At 39.0% G+C, this 19,090-nt stretch overlaps 2 protein-coding genes across 2 annotated transcripts; one reads left to right on the plus strand and one right to left on the minus strand.

The window, feature by feature from the left end:
* Positions 1 to 3,948: 3,948 nt before the first annotated feature.
* Positions 3,949 to 8,861, plus strand: rpe65a (retinoid isomerohydrolase RPE65 a). Its single transcript, XM_084913418.1, has 14 exons — positions 3,949 to 4,379; positions 4,770 to 4,852; positions 5,004 to 5,154; positions 5,486 to 5,593; positions 5,741 to 5,882; positions 5,967 to 6,114; positions 6,522 to 6,603; positions 6,910 to 7,042; positions 7,148 to 7,287; positions 7,363 to 7,492; positions 7,585 to 7,699; positions 8,037 to 8,131; positions 8,217 to 8,328; positions 8,437 to 8,861. Exons 1-14 carry the CDS (start codon positions 4,369 to 4,371, stop codon positions 8,580 to 8,582), a joined length of 1,596 nt encoding a protein of 531 aa, XP_084769544.1. The 5' UTR covers positions 3,949 to 4,368; the 3' UTR covers positions 8,583 to 8,861.
* Positions 8,862 to 12,119: 3,258 nt separating this feature from the next.
* Positions 12,120 to 17,320, minus strand: LOC146367705 (RING finger protein 11-like). Its single transcript, XM_084913156.1, has 3 exons — positions 16,700 to 17,320; positions 16,142 to 16,311; positions 12,120 to 12,388 (listed from the first exon to the last, which is right to left on the minus strand). The coding sequence occupies exons 1-3, from the start codon at positions 16,820 to 16,822 to the stop codon at positions 12,217 to 12,219; spliced, it is 465 nt and encodes a 154-aa protein (XP_084769282.1). The 5' UTR covers positions 16,823 to 17,320; the 3' UTR covers positions 12,120 to 12,216.
* Between the last annotated feature and the right edge of the window lie 1,770 nt (positions 17,321 to 19,090).

Consider the following 19,090-nt stretch of genomic DNA (forward strand, 5'->3'; position numbering starts at 1 on the left):
CAGTCTCACATACTGCAGCCTACCTGTCAGGTAGTCAGTAATCCATGAGATTGTGGACATGTTTCATCTCTGTCAGTCGCAGCTCCTGGCTTTTGTTACATGAACTCGAGAAATTAAAGATGGTGTATGGGCTCAAAATGTGGTCATAAATATTTTGTACTTGTAAAAAAGATTTGTATGTGTAAAAAAGATTTGTGTGTGCGTAAAAAAGATTTGTATGTGTAAAAAAGATTTGTGTGTGCGTAAAAAAGATTTGTGTGTGCGTAAAAAAGATTTGTGTGTGGACTTAGAAAAAAAACCCCTGCAAGTTACAAGTACGAATTTTGACCCTATTTTTCTTCCTTTCATCTGATTGGTCAGTGTCATGTCAATCACAAATGTAACAATCCAATCAGAGAACAGATGGGTTTGGCTGTTGGAGGGGCGCTTTTTTTGAACTGCAGGTCTTTGAAGGGAATAAATGCCCTTTTACATGCCAACCCAGCGTTTTCCTTCATCACCACGAAGGAAAACAGTCTGTGGTCGTCCGAGTTTGGTGATTTTTGTGTCACAGGTCTACGTGTTTAATATAGGGACTTCCACAGCCTTTTCAACAGCGCTGCGGACCGCAGGGTGGGGGCGGGCAGTGTTTTGGAAATGACAGTCTTCATTACAAAGCTTTCTTCGTTATGAATTAGCATACATGTTTTTATTGAACATTTGAAGAACCAGCAAAAAAAAAACAGAAACTCTTGTAGAGGACATAAAGTTAGAGATAGAAAAGACAAGGAGCAGGTGCATCTAGTACAGGTAGAGCTGCTGCAAAAACCCACAGAGCCCAGCAGCCAGCGCAACAAATTCTGGATCCTTTGCTTTTAGTTAGCATTAGCAGCACATCCTGCGTCTGATGTGAAAGGACTTTTAAGCTGCGCACTGTGACTCACAGCAATGGTCCTGGGTCAGCCCTGACTTTGTGTTAAACTAATCCTAAAGTAATAATGGTATTTCTAACCACTGATATACCACAACTTTTTCCTTTCAACAGCTACTGAAAGTTAGGGGACCTAGCTGCTATCGGATATTTATATAGAGATCCTCCAGCTTCAAACTGTATCATCCTTCAAGGACCTGCAGTTCAAAAAAGCGCCCCTCCGACAGCCAAACCCATCTGTTCTCTGATTGGATTGTTACATTTGTGATTGACATGACATTGACCAATCAGATGAAAGGAAGAAAAATAGGGTCAAAATTCGTACTTGTAACTTGCAGGGGTTTTTTTCTAAGTCCACACACAAATCTTTTTTACGCACACACAAATCTTTTTTACACATACAAATCTTTTTTACAAGTACAAAATATTTATGACCACATTTTGAGCCCATAATGGTGATCCTCACCTTGCAGTCATTACTATCTAGATGGAAGAAAATATAAAAGTAGGAGTGGTGTGACGACTTGTTTCACTCATGAGTTTAATCTAAAGCAGATATTTTAGACTATTTTTACTGACTTTCAGTAGACTGCATCGTTTAAATGGCCTCAGCAAGTGGAAGAAGTTGGTGAAGTTGTCTGGAGATGGATCTGATTGGTGATAATGACCTGCAGACTTGACATCTGAACAAACGCCACCGGGGGGATGTAGCTGAGAGCCAGAGGAGGGAAAAGTAACAGTGTTTTTTCAATGAAGCTGAAACTATTTTGTTCCAAAGCTTACAACTTCCTCAAAAATGAAAAACTCCAGATCTAAGTCATACTTGCAGTCTCGTGACTTATTCTAAAATCTCACTGATCTTGTTTTGATTTTGAAATATTATCTTACTTTTTCTTTTCTTACAAAATCATTAAATTTAAAATACAAAAAAAAATGAAGCCAAATTACTGTCGCAGATCCTCCCTGAGGCCATATTGCGTTTCTAACAGTTTTTTTTTTTAGCTGTGAGATCTCGTTTAAAGACTTCCGGTGTTAACAGCTGAATGAGCGCACTTTGGATTTGGTAAGTTAAATTATTGCAGACACTGCAGCTGTATCAGCATCAACACATTTGCAGTAACAAATCATAGTTATCAGCTGCATGACTCTTTCCAAAGCTCATCCAGTGTATCTTTTTTATATTTTCACAATGAAATGCAATCACATCATTAAAAATGCTCTGTTTTTAAAACCGACCAGCTTCTCTGCATCGATCCACTCTGTTGCCTGGATAAAATAAGGTACAGCAACATCATACGCTAAAAGATCTCTTTTCAAGCCCAGAGTCTCATTAGGCTGAAATTATAATGAACAGTCTACCACCTGTTTTTCAGTTCAAAGACGAGTACTGTCTCATTTGTATTGGCGATATCATCAAAGACCCTTTGCTGCTTGTGATCGCAGAGATTAAGCTGCTTTACTGTGACTGCATGCTCTAAGGCATCAATCCTCAAAAAATCTCTAATCTTTGCTTTAGTGTGCTCGATATTAGTCCATTTTGATGCTCTGTGCGAACATCGTAAAGCACTCTGCAGACCGACGGAGGTTAAAAGGTGTTCTTTGTTCTTTGTTTCTTTGCATTTACTTGACTTGTTTGTGGTCTAATCAGCTGTTTGTTTCTTATACTCACTGTTTTGGGTGCTGATTATATTTGATGTGTTACTTATGCCGACCCCTTAAAGCTGCGATTATCACCGTAGAACTCAGAGATGCTTTGTTTCTTTCCTGAGAGATTATCACAACAATGTTTTGCGTTTCTCATTCATTCAGTTCATGTGTTGGCTGAGGCCGCTACGTCACACAGCGGTGACACAACTCTCTCCTAACGGTGTTTTTTTCCCCCAGGAGGAACAATACAGCGTTTGTCTTCAGGCTAATCCTTTTCACCTGGATTATCATGGCGCTGAGACAAGCAAGTTAAGGCATTTTGTGCTCAGAGCAAAGAACAACTGGCCACATTTCATCCAAGTAGCATTTTGTATAACAGTCATTGTACAATCCCACCTAATGATGGCAGTGAGGTTTAACTGAAAAACATTTCTTATTTTTATTTAGTACTAATGTCCAAAAAGAAAAAAAAAATAGTGTTAAAGTGCAGATAGCAGTGAGTTTATCTCATTTATTTCATTTCTGGGTCAAAATTACCTGTTTGTTTTCCCCACATACAGTCAGAGTGAAAAGGAGTTTTCTCATGACTTGTGACTGCAGTCCTGGGATGAGACTACGTAACTACACCACATAGTTCAGTAGCTTGTAGAATCACCTTTAGCAGTAATAAATTGAAGTAATTGTTCTCAGTTTTTCACACTGTTGCGGAGGAATTTTACCCCACTCTTCTTTACAACGTTGCTTCAGTTCATTGAGGTTTGTGGGCAGCTCTCTAAAGGTCCTGCCACAAAAATTTCACTCAGGTCAGGGTCTGGACTTTGACTGGACCACTGCAACATCTTTTTTTCAGCCATTCTGTTGTAGATTTGCTGCTGGGCTTCAGATTATTATATTGTTGCATGACCCAGTTTTGGACAAGCTTTAGCTTTTGAACAGATGGCCTCACATTTGACTGTAGAACACTTTGATATACAGAGAAGTTCATGGTCAACTCAGTGATGAAAGCTGAGGCACACAGTCTGACCTTGGGGTCCACTCCTGGGAAGATTGTGGCATTGTGTTAACACATCTCAATGCTCCACACTTGCAAACTGCCAAAACCTTTTACAGAGATGCTCACAGATTACTGATGGTCATTTAGAGTTCATTTGATTAGCAGCACCTAGCTTCTACTTACCCTATGTATACTTGAAATGACAAAAATATATATATAATTAAAATAGTAAAAGTGTAGTAAATAAACGTTTTGGCACTAATATGGACTGCACTTGGGATAAAAGCTGCAGTTTAGATGAGAAAGGTGTTTGTCTTTATTTCACACAATGTGCAAAACCAGTGTTATGTGGATCAAAGTTTCTACTCTTGATATTTCTTCATAATGGGTAGTTGACCTACATGTTGCATGAGTGCTAAAATAAACTGTCTGTGACTCAGCATAATTTTATCTTAACACATAAATCAGAACAGTTAAAAATAGAAAGAAAAAGAAATCCAACACACAAACGCAACTCTCTTGCCAAGCATCACTTTTTGCAGTGCATATTCTCTGCAATAAATCCAGGTTGAGAGGGGTAGCCATTGGGTCACCCAAAAGAGGATATTGGCACAATGGGATACTTGTTCCCCATGTGACATGATTGGCTGGGACAAAGCTTTACAGCGCTGATTGCGTAGATTGACTCCGAGGAGGCCCAGATGAATAAATACCTCAAATCCAGTGGGAGATCAGAGGCTTCCAGTTACTAAACCAGTGACCACAGGTTTTTGTTACAGTTTGCTTTTTGTTTTATATTCAACAGCAAAAAGGAACCATGGTCAGCCGGTCAGTTTCTAATGAATTCAATTGTATCTCATATTTCTTATTACATTGAATGATAAGCAGGGTAGTATTTTTTTAAGTGAATTAACTAAACAGATTTGTTAGGTGAAAACTGTGATGTTTGTTTCAGTACTTTTTGGAAATTAATGCAATTAATTATTTAGATTTTTGGTAGAGAAATCTTTAACCTAATCCTGTGGTGTTTTTCACAGGATTATGTAGTCAGGAGCAGGTTGGGTTTCTGACCAAAAACGAGTCATCAGAAATCCTAAAATTACTTAAAGCTGAAAGATATATAATTTTAACCTGCTGAAAACCCATCAGCAATAATTTCTTTGGCTGCAGTGTTTCTTGATGTCTTTGCTCTTTTTTTTTTTTTTTTTTTACTAACAGATTTGAACACCCAGCTGGTGGCTACAGGAAGCTTTTTGAGACATGTGAAGAGCTGTCTGAGACTGTTCCCGCAACAGTCACAGGTTTGTTTACATCTTTCAGACAGAAATAGACTAGACACGAAAATAACTCTTTTGACATTTGCATATCGACTGCACTTTTCTGGAAATTTATACTTTCTAGTTTATAACTCAGCACACTGAAAACTTTCTGTGATCCACGTTCATTCTGCAGGCCGGATTCCTTTGTTTCTGAAGGGAAGCCTTCTCCGTCTGGGACCTGGGCTTTTTGAGGTCGGAGATGAACCCTTCTATCACCTCTTCGATGGCCAGGCCCTCATGCACAAATTTGACTTCAAGAATGGCCAGGTCACCTACTTCCGGAAGTAAGGCGGTCATTTATCAGTGTCACATATTGCATTTGAACTGTAGCTGAGTAGCCGGTGCTGTGTGATTTCGTGTGAAACATCATATGTTGCCATAAGACTGGATGGTGTCATGGATTACTTAACACAGTTGAGCCAGTTTGCTCATGTTGAGTCCTGACATGAGATTTTGACTCATAGATACCAAACACATTTGCATGAAACACTCCTGCAAACACGTGATTGTTTCGTTTAGCACATTCCCCTCCACTTGCTGCATGTATGGGAAGTCTGAGGGGTAGTCAATGACCCATAAAGTGGATTTTGCATTTGCTCTCTTTCCTCCATTTAGGTTTATCAGGACAGATGCTTATGTGCGAGCCATTACAGAGAAGCGTGTGGTCATTACTGAGTTTGGTACATTCGCATATCCTGATCCCTGCAAGAATATCTTCTCCAGGTTGGTTCCACGTGCACACATTTGAGAGCAAATTAGAAATGTCTCAAACTTTGCAAATATTTGCAGTATTTTACCTCCAAGTTCCCTTTTTTTTTGTTACAATCCTGTATAGACTGCAGTCTTTACCTGTTTTTTCTCCGGCTGCAGGTTTTTCACTTACTTCCAAGGTGTTGAGGTCACAGACAACTGCTTGGTGAGTGTCTACCCTATTGGTGAGGATTATTATGCTGCAACAGAAACCAACTACATCACTAAAGTCAACACAGATACGCTGGAGACTCTGAAGAAGGTACATCAATAAAGTACATTGAATCTGAGACGAGAGCGAGCAATCTTTTCACCTTTACAGCTTTCGCCTTTATTTTCTGTGCAGGTCGATATGTGCAACTATGTCAATATTAATGGAGTGACTGCCCACCCTCATATTGAGAGGGACGGTACTGTGTATAACATTGGAAACTGCATGGGGAAAGGAGCATCACTGGCCTACAATATTGTCAGGATCCCACCCACGCAGAAAGGTTTAGATCAACCCTGCATGCAACAATAACACAAACACTTGGTTTTTCATTCAACTCAGTTCATTTTGTACAAAAAATAAGATGGAATTTAAAAATATGGTTATTTTCTAAATAACACGAATACGTAAATGTACTTATGATGCTTAATCTACTCTACAATGGCTATTTCTACCTTTTTATTAAAAAAAAAAAATATATATATATATACCCAGGGATTAAAATACAACAGTGTGAGTACCCCAGACATAGAAAGTAAGGTTAAAGTGCAAAAATATAAATTACTTATGAAAAAGGTCATATTTTCTGTCAGTGTAAACATCATATAGATTTTATGAAGTGTTGGACCAGGCGGAGACTTCGAAACAGTGAGTGATCCCTTTAAAACACCACAACTTTTTCTTTTGTAGATAAATCTGATCCGATCGACAAGTCCAAGGTGGTGGTGCAGTTCCCCAGCTATCAGAGATTCAAGCCTTCCTACGTGCACAGGTGTGTCCACATGTCTGTGAGTCTGTGTGCGAGATTCAGTGTTATTTTTGTCCTGCCTCACACTCTGAGATGGGTGCACTTCCCTGAGCCTGGCTCTGTCTGAGATTTCTTCCTCTTAAAAAATGTTTTTCCTTCCCACTGTCGCCCAAATGATTTCTCTGTATTATTGAAGGGTCTCTACCTTACAATATAAAATACCTTACGGCAACTGTTGTTGTCATTTGGAGCTATGTAAATAAAACTGAACTGAATTGAACTGAATTTAGTTGATGGGTTTTTATTGTTTTGTGTTTTTATCTACTTCAGTTTCGGCATGACAGACAACTACTTTGTCTTTGTGGAGACTCCTGTGAAAATCAACCTGCTGAAGTTCCTGAGCGCCTGGAGTATCCGTGGCTGCAACTACATGGACTGCTTCGAATCCAATGAGAGCCAAGGAGTAAGGAGCCGAACAAATATCTTTAAATCCACAAAAACCCCACACTGGTGTTTTTGGCTGCTCTCCTTCTATAATCTCATCTGAAGCTCTGATGTTCTCTTGTAGACCCTGTTCCACATTGCCAAGAAAGACCCAGGAGAGTACATCGATCTCAAGTTTAAAGGAGCACCTATTGGCATGTTTCATCATATCAATGCCTTCGAGGACCAGGGGTTCATTGTTGTTGACCTTTGTGCTTGGAAAGGGTAACTGAAGCATTCGACCGACCGCATTTGTTTGATCCAGCGAGATTAGTACTCATGAACATTTTTGTGTTGCAGCTTTGAGTTTGTTTACAACTACCTCTGGTTGGCCAACCTGAGGGCTAACTGGGAAGAGGTGAAGAAGGCAGCCACGCTCGCCCCCCAGCCGGAGGTGCGCAGATACGTCATTCCCCTGGATGTTCACAAGGTGAGCACCTTTCTCTTTCATCAGACTGATAAAATCTTCCACAAACAAATGCAAGGTTTGGTTGTTCTGACCATGATCCGGATTTGATGTAGGAGGAGCAGGGGAAGAATCTGGTGAGCCTGCCGTACACCACAGCTACAGCCACCATGTACGCTGATGGGTCGACCTGGCTTGAGCCTGAGGTGCTGTTCTCCAGTCCTCACCAAGGTGACAATGTAGCTATTTTTCAAGAAGACATTTTTAGACATTACTGAATGATTGAGTTGTGCATTGGCTTGCACTGTTGCCTCACAGCAAGAAGGTGCTGGGTTTGATTCTAGTGTGGGGCCTTTCTGTGTGGACTATGAGTACAAACATCCAAAAAGCATACACAGGGTTAACTGGTGACTGACTGTAGGTGTGAAGGTTAGCATATCTGTTCAGGGTGTAGCCTTCCTCTTGCTCTATGACAGCTCCACCCTCAATCGCAACCCTAAATAGGATAAGTGGACAAAAAGGGATGAATGGCTACTGAGTGATCTTTTGTTATTCTTTGGTTTTGTAGCTTTTGAGTTTCCTCAGATTAACTACAAGAGGTATGGCGGCAAGAATTACACATATGCCTACGCCCTGGGTCTCAACCACTTCATACCAGACAGGGTAAGAGACTAGAGCAGCAGATTTCAGACTGTGAGTGTAGAAAAATATTTTTTTGGGTTGATTTTTTCTTTTGATTTCTGTGTAGATCTGCAAGTTGAACGTGAAGACCAAGGAGACCTGGGTATGGCAGGAGCCCGACTCCTACCCCTCAGAGCCGTTGTTTGTACAGACTCCTGATGCTGTCGATGAGGATGACGGTAAGTCTACAGCAGTTAAAGTATAATGTTCCATGCAGTGTGTTTTAACAATTACTTGTATTGTAAGAAGTAATTTTTAAGCAAGGCTAGTGTTTGCTGTCCCCACAGGTGTGCTGCTTACCATTGTCGCAGCTCCCGGTGCCCAGAGACCAGCGTACCTCCTCATCCTCAACGCCAAGGATCTTTCTGAGGTTGCCAGGGCAGAGGTGGAGTGCACCATTCCCGTCACCTTTCATGGGATGTACAAACCCTAATGATTCGTGACTCTGCATATCTCTCTGTGACCAGCTGCCACTCATTATTAGAACAATGGCACAAACTGATCATTGTGTCGAGCTGTTTTTGAGAAAGTGATTGCATGTCCTCCTTTGCAGACAGCGTAGGCTGCTGGATGCCTTCTGAGCCATGATAATAAATCTCAACTAAAATGTCTAAGCTTGAACTGTCAGTACTGGTAAAGAAAAAAAGGATCTGTTCACATGATTTTTCATATAAATGGGTCATGGATGCAAAAATAAATGCGTAACTATCAATGCACTTGTTATTTTGTGTTGATCTGTTACACCATGTTCATTTGCTACTCACAGAATGACAAAGTATTTTGCCTTTCATCTGAGGTTTAAGTTCTGTTGTATTGCGTTGCTTCTTTCAAATTTTTGAGCAACACTGCATTCCTGCCAGCTCTACGACTGCCTACTGAGACAAAAAGACTTTGTTTTTTATTTATGAGGGAGGAGTAAATCAAGCATTCTCTCAGTAAGCGATGCATATACGAGCAGTTCAACTAATCCTTCAGCCTAAACTCTTGAGACATTAGTACAATTTTAATATGTTGCCACACAAAAATCTCATTATGGTCGCAAACGAATAGGGGACCTTTCCACGTCTGTCCTCGTGTTTGTCAAAGTTGTCTGAGTTTTAATCTAAAAACAGTAAAGGCACGCAGATCTTGCAGCACTGCAAAGCTGATTAACTGTGTCGGTTCTTATATCTGAGGAAACAAAGCGCATGTTGCAATGTATTCGTCTCAAAAGGTGCTTAAGAAATGGACACGCAGCCTTTATACGCCACATATCATCGTACTTAAAACAAGGATTTAAATTTGTGGTTTTTGTAATTGTAATTCCAATCTCAGATATTTGAGCGTCACATATAGAAACGCTTGAAACGGGCACCAACTGGGCTCATGTTTTCCTCGGCAGCTGATGCAAGTGGAGGAAACAAAGTGGCTTTGCCTGAGTTGCTACATCAGTCAAATCACACAGCGCTCATTATGTAGTCACGTTCTCCACTCCACTGCCAGATTTGAGGATTGCATTAATGAAAAAGCTCAAAAGGAGTGTTTTTGCTTTTGTGTTTTCTGTAATCTCTTACTTTGGTAATCACAGGGCCACAAATCTGCCCCATTATTTAGCCCACTTCACTGGCTGATGTGAGCAGTTTCGGGGTAAGTCAATGGATGCTTCTATGTTAATAAACCAAAACCGCATATCATTTTTCAATTTTTTAATTATTATTATTATTTTATTTACACAAAGGGTCCTTAGCCATCCAAAAAAACAAAACAAAAGAAGATTATAAAGAAATATTCATGAAAACACAGCAAAGGAAAGCTCAGTGAAAAAGATGATCTCAGGTTTAACTGTCACACCATGAGAGGAAAAACTCTCACACTCTGAAAATTCAGCCCGGACAGGTTTGCACGACCAGACGGGAACAACAGTACCAAACAGCTGGATACTTCAATACAAGATGGGTTTTACACACATAACAGAAAATGTGAAAGAGACACCGACACCACCAAAACAGCACAAGTAAAAAGCAAAGCAATAAATGTAACGTCTACTACAGAAATAAAGACAATAATGCGCAACAAAACAAAAAAAAAGTGATAAATATTTGCGTAGAATTGAAAACTGTATTCATGTAGATTCAGAATTAAGCAGCTATGCCACACAATGCTTCTTTATTAAAAGGAACAGTTCAACATTATTTGCTTAGAGACAAAGGTTATCTCTGTTAGGGATGAAGCTGGATTGGGGAATGCAATTAGCTTAGCATAAAGCGTGGGAACAGCTCACCCGGCTCTGTCTACAGAGCACAAAAACCACAATAAAATTAAACCATGAAACAACTTAAATCTTGTTTGTTCATCTTCAGATGGAAACAAATGATGATGGTGAACATGCTGGTGTGGGTTCCTACAGGGGGACGCATATTTGGACTTCGGTGAGATCCAGGTTAGAACGTTCTCCCTCTGTATTTAAAATGTTGTTGATCTCTTACTTTCTGTCACAGACACTTTTTAAATCGGTGGCGTTCATATTAACTATGGAGAAAAGCTTCATATAATGAAGAATATGTGGGTGTTACGCCCCGAGTCAGACTGAGTCTGCTCTAGAGGCTTGGTTTCAAGCATTTTTTGCTACTCTTGGATCTGTATGAAGTCAGCGAGAGCAGATTTTTTAATACAGTCACGTGCACAGCTGCAGCTGCGACCACACAAGCCACAAACACGTGCTGTAAATACCTTTTGTTCTAAAGGGCCAGCCAATCAGAATCCTGCAAAGTTACTCTATAAAGAAAACCCCCCAAATAATCATTTGGAGCTGGAAATTAGTCCAATAAGAAATCATTAATAGATCTATGAGAAATTAAAAATTCTTCTCAACAAGAATTTGAAGAAGCTTTAATGTCAAACCATTCCTTTAAAGCTGAGCAAGCCTCTGTCCCTTCAATTACACACACACAAAGAAAAAAAGATCAAAGAAATTGCACAAAAAAGTGGACATGAATCACAGATTTCATGAAATGCGTGTTTAGGATTACTTCAATGTGATAAGTGACTACTGACGGCTTTAAAAACATCTTTATCAGCTATATAACTTTTGCATCTCAGGAGATAAAAGGAATGAAGTATTGATAGTGCAAGGTTATAATGTACATATATTAATATACTGTTTTACATAATGTCCTAGGAGTAAAGTGCAAATCTCTGGATCAGATGAAGAGTGTGTGCAAGCGCTTCTAATTTCCACTGACTGATCCGCCTGCCCATGCACAAATGAGCCCTTTACACTGGCCATCAGCTACAACACATCGTCTGGTCAAACATTACAAAACTCTACTTTGTTTTCCCTTGAATTCAAAATATATTTTTAGAGGAACGGCTAAAGACACATATGAAGTAGTTTTGATATAAATAAAGTACACCACTGTATACTTTTACACTTTGGGTGACTTCTGTAAAGTGTTTTCTTTTTGTAATCCTGTTTGGCTTCTTCTCTACACCAACAGTGTAAATGTCAGCAGTGTATTCCCACATATCCAAAGGGCAGGGCTACTTTAATGTGTTTAACAGATCAATATGTTTGAAAGGTCTTCTTTACTGTTGCCAACACATATCTGGCAAATCATCCGAGCATTTTCATCAATAATTTGTTTACCAAATTATTCATTTAAGTCGTGATCAGTGATGAATAAAGGTGCTCCCCGATGGGGAGAACGCCACTGAGACCCGCTCGAGTGGAAACGCAGTCACCAAACAGCTCTTTTAGACACAAATGCCACATGCTCGCTGTTAGCGGCAAAGCTGGAGAGTGCCTCGGCATGACAGAAACACAACCATGCAGGGTCGCTGGGACACCTGTCTTTTACCGACTTGTGTAACAGATGTTTAAGACCAGCTCAATCTGGAATCAGACCAGGGGTATGAAAGGCCAACGTTAGGTGAGTGGGAAACTTTTAAAGTGCAAGACAAAAGCCAACACTTTCATTTTTTTTTTTCTTTCAGCTCCTCTCGCTCTATAAGAGGGCAGCTGCTGGGTTTTGGGAGCTGGAGGGGGTCGTGTTTGATATATCGATTCGGTGGAAGAAGGGATGGAAAATTCAGTTGGTCTCGTAGGTGGAGAGCAGGGCAGCATCCACAGGCTCCATGCAGGAGGGGCAGGTGAAGGATCTCATAAGCCAATCATCTATACAGTCCATGTGGTAGATGTGCATACATGGCAAGAACCGGATGGGGTCCCCATAAACAAAGTCCAGCATACAGATCACGCATCTGAAAACAGATAAAACAGTCCGCGTAAACACACGACAGCAGAAATCTTCTCAGACTTTCTACATGAAGTGTTCTCCTAAACCTGAAATTATTCATGCTTTAATGTAGCGCAGTTACACGTTATCAATTCATCATTGACTGTTTAGTAATAAAATGTCAAAATATTCTCCATTTATACCCTCTGATTTTAAGCTCTAAGTCCCTGGAAGTTGTGACGAGACAGACCCAGCGCTCATTCCAATCTACTTTGTTTGATCAGTCTAACTAAAACAATTACACAGCTTATGATTTTACAGATCCAATTTATAGTCAGTAGTTAATCATTAACCTGTAAAAATGTCCACACAACTAAAGGTTGATTTAGACTTTGCGTTGAATTGGGGATTTATGCTTCAGTGGTAAATCTAAGGAATTAACCTGATGTGCACCCTAGAAATTGAACTACACATGCCTGTTCAATACAGTCAAAAAAATCCTCTGCGTATCCAGCTACTTTTTCACCACTGTTTTTAAATGTATCAGTGAGAGAATAATATTCATAGCATTAGTATAAGGAATAATAATCACCAACATAAGCATCAACATAAGCATGCTCTCCTGGAGGGAGATTACTGAAACCATTGGGATGGATGTGAGGGAATGCACAAAGAAGTGGGAAAACTAGAGGGACAAAAATGTTTATCCCCCCCTAAAAAACCTGACCACAACAAAGAGCAGAGACCCAGGAGGGAAAGAAGTCCCAGCATTTTATTTGTTTCGGTTGGCTGGCACTGCATGTACACTGCCGGGACACAACCACATGGCTTTTAACACACAATGCACCACACACAAGAATAACTGTCAGCAACAGTGTCGGACCCTCACGAACATTATATTACAGGTTCTAAAAAAAGACTTCCCACAGGTATCCGAAATCAATTGTCGGTTATTATAGTTTCGTATTTTCTAATTAGTTTTTATTTTATTTTATTTCGCTTTGACTCTTTGTTTTCAACTAATTTTAGCCACGGTACGTTTCCAGATTGGATTTGTTCGTTTCAGTTTGGTTTTTAAATTCATTTCAGTCTCATTTTCAGTCCTTTTAAAGCTACGTTCAACTGCTTGAAGCGCCTTGAGGCGACTTTTGTTGTGATTTGGCGCTATATAAATAAAATTGAATTGAATTGCTCTCTTATTGTCCCCAAGGGGTCACCACAGTGGATGGATCCACATGTTTGATTTGGCACAGATTTTACAACGGATGCCCTTCCTGATGTAAACCTCCCATTTACCCATGCTTGGGAACAGCACAGGCAGTGCACTAGCTTTTGACCCTCTGTTTGTGTCTTCCTCTGGTTTCAAACTGAGGCTCTTTCATGAGTAAGAACAACATGTTAACCAGTACACCATGGAGACACTAGACATTTAAAATGTTTCTACCCTTGCCCAGTCACTTAAACACATTATGCTTGCTTATGTACAACAGCAGTTATAAAAAAAAACATGATGCTTATTTATTAGAACAATACCTGGTGTAAGGTTTATGTCACAGCTGCCCAAAATTAACAGTATTGGTAATTACCAAAAATTATTTTCATGTTTCTGTAATGGTTAATCTATAAATATAACCAAACTCTTTAGCCAAAATAATATTTGTAATGTTAAGATATAAAAACTGTTATTATCCAAGAATTTTCAAATATATCATTTTACAGAAATGCAGAAAAAAAACAGCAAAGCACATCATTATTATTATTATTATTTGATTAAAATGGCGAACCACATTTACCCATTTACTTATTTATTCATACTTACTTGTATTCTTCATGTTATGCTTGATAGACTTCTGACTTGCCAGAAGTACTGTGTGTCGGTTCAAACGGATATAAAATTTAGCGTATTTGCTTAATAAATAACTATCGATTTTGGTTTTGAATGGCTAAACAGTAAAAAGCGACGTGTAACCTCATGGTGTGGACACTAACGTGGAAGAAACCGATACTCCTGCTGCTAGTGCTGACACAGTGTGTGTGTGTTGCAATTTTATAAATGGCACAAAATTACATTTAAAAGGTGATTTAACTAACAAGGTACCTGTTTAACAGTTTCTTACATCTTGTAAAACATAAACAAAATATTTGTTTGGCCAATGTTTAACTTTGTTCAATTAAAGTGTGCTCAATTTTAAAGGTTTTCTGAGCCATTTATGTTTTTTTGAATAGCCTAATGTTTTTCTCTTGTGATGGGTAGGTTAAGTATAGGCCAATAATCTTTGTCGAAGATGTTTTGTCTACATTGGAGTGAATGTTGCTCATTTTGCTGATGAAGATGAATAAGAGAAAAGGATCAAGTAACAACATCTATATTTGCCCTATGAAAAGATTTTTATTCAAAAATTTGGTTTTATGGTTGCTTTCAGGCTGAATCAACTTCTGTTTTTATATGTTACCTCTCCAAAAAAATCCATTCACGTGGCACTTTTGTTATGAGTATACATAGTGTTGGTATTTTTTTTTGCCATGATATAAATGTGTGGCTATACAACACAACTTCCTGCCAAAATACTAGTGAATGTCTTTTTGCAACAACAGTTATCTTTTGACCTCTACAGTGGCATCAGCAGTTGTGTTGTGTTTACTCTGTGGGTTTCACCAACGCAACTGTCAAAAAGATCCCACAACTGTCTGTAGATTCCTTTGTTTTTCCAATCCTATAAAAAGTTATAGGTTTTCTGGGTGTATGTGGTGTCATCAGGTTTGTTCTACACAATGTCAATCAAACCTAGAAGCAGCAGGTAAGCCACCTGTCAAAACTGGGGTTAAACACACCGAAACTTCAACTAGCCGTAGTCATGTGCCCTGGGTGTTTTGAAACACACTTCACAGCAGTCTTTCAAAACATCTGCACTTTGAACGCTTGACACAACATCAAAACTTCTAACTGTGCAGCTTCCTTACACACATTTCCAATCACATGAAGCAAAAACTAATGTACACAACAATTAATACTAACACTTAACTCGCTTTTTAATTTTTGAAACATAGCTCATTTCTAAAATTCCAATGCTGTCTAGCCAGCGAGGTATAATAGCAGTCTGTTAACAGCTACTTAGGAGCTCTGTCACTGGGTTTAACAGCAGTAAAGAGACAGATGGGGGATAAACTAAAGAGACCAGAGATGCTCTAAAAAACCTGGGACCAAAAGAGGAAGTTTTTCAGTTTTGAAAAAGGACTGTGGTTTTGCTTCATTTCTGGTCACTGTTACTATGTTGGACACAACAGGGAACCAGAGTTAAAGAAAACATGTTACTTAAGGCTAACAGATGTTTTACCCAGATGACAGAGTAATTTGTGCCACAAAAGTTGAAAGAATAAGTACAAATGCAGTTTGTTTTCAAGCTAATGAGCCAGATTTTGCTTTTGTTTGAAAACAGCTGCAACATCACATCTGACCTAAACAGAGTTTACTTCATACCCTCAGATTTTTAAGTTTATTATTTCTGTTTTATTATATCTAACCTATAATATATATATACATTTCTGACAGAATAATTTTCTATTATAAGGACACACTCCTGCATTAATAATAACAATAGTGTGACACACTGTGAAACAGCCAAACTCCTAAACAACTTTGTTACGATGTACTCCTGAGAAGCAACCAGCCTGAGTGCCAAAATGTCTATTCAGTTCTTAGGTTAAAAAAACGCAACCCTGTGGCCCGCACCCCTGCTTGTTGTAAGCTCATCATATTTCAGAAATGTAAAATGCTCACTCTCTGATCTTCTTCTCTGAGCCGTCTTGCCCTCCATCATAAACGCCCTTAGGGAGGTGCTGGATCAGGCCAATGCGCTGAGCTATGCGGATCTGCTCTTCTTCTGTCAGCTGGGTGACCAGACGAGCCTGGCTGGGTGTAGGATGGTACATGGGCATGTGAGCCTGCTCCTGGTAGCACAAACAGGAAAACAACAATATGAAACCAAAACATGTGCTTCCTCCTATAAGCTAACTGTGTGTCTGAAGAAAGTGGTCAGACTAGATTAGGCTCTGTGCTGGGATAAGGTGAATAATGCAGCAGCTGTCTGGTTTGACAACTTTTGATAAATGCCTTCTGTTAACACATACTAAATGTATGATTATTTCTCAAAGGGCCACAGATATGAAACTGAGTTATCCTTTGTTATCACCACCTACTGCATGTTAGCATGTATGTTCTTAACTGACATTAACCTCACAAACTATGATGTTGCTCATGTGTCGGGCATGTTCCGCTCCCCTCCCCCGGCCCTTTTGGATTAAAACACCTGAAAGTTGAGACTCAGCAGCTACTCACCTGGTAGGGCGGAGGGGGCTCCAGGTCCGGGTCTGTCCCGTCACCGAAACTAGCCCTGTCTGACTGGGATTCGTGGAGCAAAGAAATGTCGTCTGCTGTAGGAGACTTGAGACAGTTACCCATGTCGTCGTGTCCTTTCCTGACCCACGCCAACAAACAAGATATTTGCTGCTAAAGTTGCCCCCCTTGGCTGTTTACTTTCTACACCACAAACTGTTTAGTTACTGTTCAGCTAACTACCGCTGTGGGCACTCTTTACATGCTTATCCGTATAAAACTCCTAAGTAAAAATTAAATACTAATAGTCTCTCTTCATGTTTAGTTGGACCTCCACCTGAAAAACAAAACAAAGAACTCCCCTCGCTAACGACAGCTAGCAGCTGAGCTAGCTACTATTTCGCTAGCCAATTGGGCGACTTCCTCTATAAGTATCGCTCATTCCTGTGTAAGACTCGCAGTCTCTGCAAAATATCTACTTCAGCTGTAACTTTGGCCGAGTCACTCAGCTGTCTGGGTGTCTGAATGTACAGACATTTCCGCCCTTTAACTTCGTGAGTATTATTTAACAGTTTGCTTCCTTGCTAGCTCTTTCTTCAGCCAAAGGATATGTTATCAGTCCGTTTCATATGACGTAGGTTGTAGTTCTGCATGCTGATTGGACATAAAGCCAAAGAAAAATAGAGCCAAAAAAACAAATAACTATTAAAAAGTATTTCTAAATATTTAATCGCTACAAAAAAGACTACATTAATATGAAGCAATACTTATAGAGTATTACAAGTATATAAATAACCTTTTTTGAGCAGATAATTACATTTAAAGTCCTGCTTAGAAGCTAATGATTTCACTTTCCACACAGCTAACACTGTAATTCATTGCAAAAAATCTAATTTCCAGTTTTGGTCACATGTTATAAAAATAGTCTGGAATAGTTTGGACTGTATACAATGTGCATTATACATTTTTTACATTATACTTTTTTTTAAATACATAATGTAGATTTTAGAGCACAATGCCTATATATGTGTAGTTCATGACTTTTTAGCTGTCTTACAGCTCTCTCGTCTCTGGCTATTTAAACCTCATCTGAAGCTGAAATTAGGTAATATGTCAAATAGTTAGGGGAGGGGTTGGGAACATTACTGATACATCTGGGTGCACCTTTTTCCACATGTAAGGTGTTAACAAGTTGTTTGTGATCCAGAAGGGGGTTTTGTTTGTTTGTTTGTTTTTCATTTTTTAGTTGCATTTTAAATGATTATATCTCACGTGTGCACATGATTAAATGTCTCACATGACATTTAGTCATTTGGGACTAAGTAACAGATTTGTGGAACAACTACAGAGAAACTTTTCCTGATAATATTTCTTAACTTTCTCTGAAGTAAGTTTTTGTAAGGATATAACTTTAGCAGTAATAATTTCCGCAGTGTTTGGACTGGTGCTTCTAATAAACTGAGTGCACCTATTCAAACCCTTCTTTCACTCTCTGACCTCTTTACAGCCTCTCTTTCACCAGACTCTCTCTTTGCAAACACTGACTTTATAATATATACACAGGAGACCCCATTATTACATTTCAGAGTGACACAGAGAGAAAAATAATCAATGCACCAAAGAGAAAATCAATTTTGGGGGTGAGGCTAGCTTTTACTAGCTCAAACAGTACTGTGCAAAAGTCTTGAGTTACCCGTTATTTCATTATATTTTGCTTCCAAGAATCCCAGACCTCCTTCTAATTTTTAAAGTAGTCTTGAACAATAGATCATCGGGCTTTTCAAAGGTCTTTCAAAGTTTGTCTTTGGATATTGGCCAAGGATATTGGTGGAGAGTCCAAGGCAATAAACCCCGGTAACACTTTATAATACGGCCTGCGACTAAGAATGTTATTCCCCTGTAATCAAATGGAATTCCAGTGTATTTGATTTGAAATGATCCTTTTTGCAATTATATTTATCTACAAATATTTAATGGTAGATACACTATAATAAGGGGTTAACAAGTTGGGTTGGTGTTACAGGATACTCAGAAATAATTATAATTTAAATTGTGCATAAATCATTTTAAGTACTGTGTAATTTCCTGGCAATTTAGCAGAAAGACAATATTTCTCCATCTTTCATTATAAATATGTTGTACTTTTTGGGATTCAGACCATATTATGGAGTGGTTTAAATTTCCCCAACTTCCAGGTATTTTACAGGAAAGGAGACACAGTTAAGTAAGTAATAACTTAAGTACAGCATAACTCATTTTAAATAGTTTGTTAATCTTGTAGAGAAACAATATTTCTCAGTCTTACATTTAGGTACGCTGTACTTCTCAGGCCGTGGGCCTTAATATGAAATGGATTAATGTTATCTTTTTGCATCTTTTTTTTTTACATCATCA

This window comes from Perissodus microlepis, chromosome 18 (genome assembly GCF_051167445.1).
Source record: "Perissodus microlepis isolate ML-2025 ecotype Zambia chromosome 18, ASM5116744v1, whole genome shotgun sequence".
Taxonomy (NCBI): domain Eukaryota; kingdom Metazoa; phylum Chordata; class Actinopteri; order Cichliformes; family Cichlidae; genus Perissodus; species Perissodus microlepis.

What these genes read in the sequence shown, in the direction of transcription:
- rpe65a (XM_084913418.1), top strand. An exon ending in TGTTCCCGCAACAGTCACAG is followed by an intron (nt 4,853 to 5,003) that starts GTTTGTTTACAT and finishes TTCATTCTGCAG; the next exon opens with GCCGGATTCCTTTGTTTCTG. An exon ending in AATCCAATGAGAGCCAAGGA is followed by an intron (nt 7,043 to 7,147) that starts GTAAGGAGCCGA and finishes GTTCTCTTGTAG; the next exon opens with ACCCTGTTCCACATTGCCAA.
- LOC146367705 (XM_084913156.1), bottom strand. Translation starts at nt 16,822, where the DNA reads ATGGGTAACTGTCTCAAGTCTCCTACAGCAGACGACATTTCTTTGCTC. An exon ending in AGCCCCCTCCGCCCTACCAG is followed by an intron (nt 16,312 to 16,699) that starts GTGAGTAGCTGC and finishes TTGTGCTACCAG; the next exon opens with GAGCAGGCTCACATGCCCAT. An exon ending in TCAGAGAAGAAGATCAGAGA is followed by an intron (nt 12,389 to 16,141) that starts GTGAGCATTTTA and finishes ATCTGTTTTCAG; the next exon opens with ATGCGTGATCTGTATGCTGG.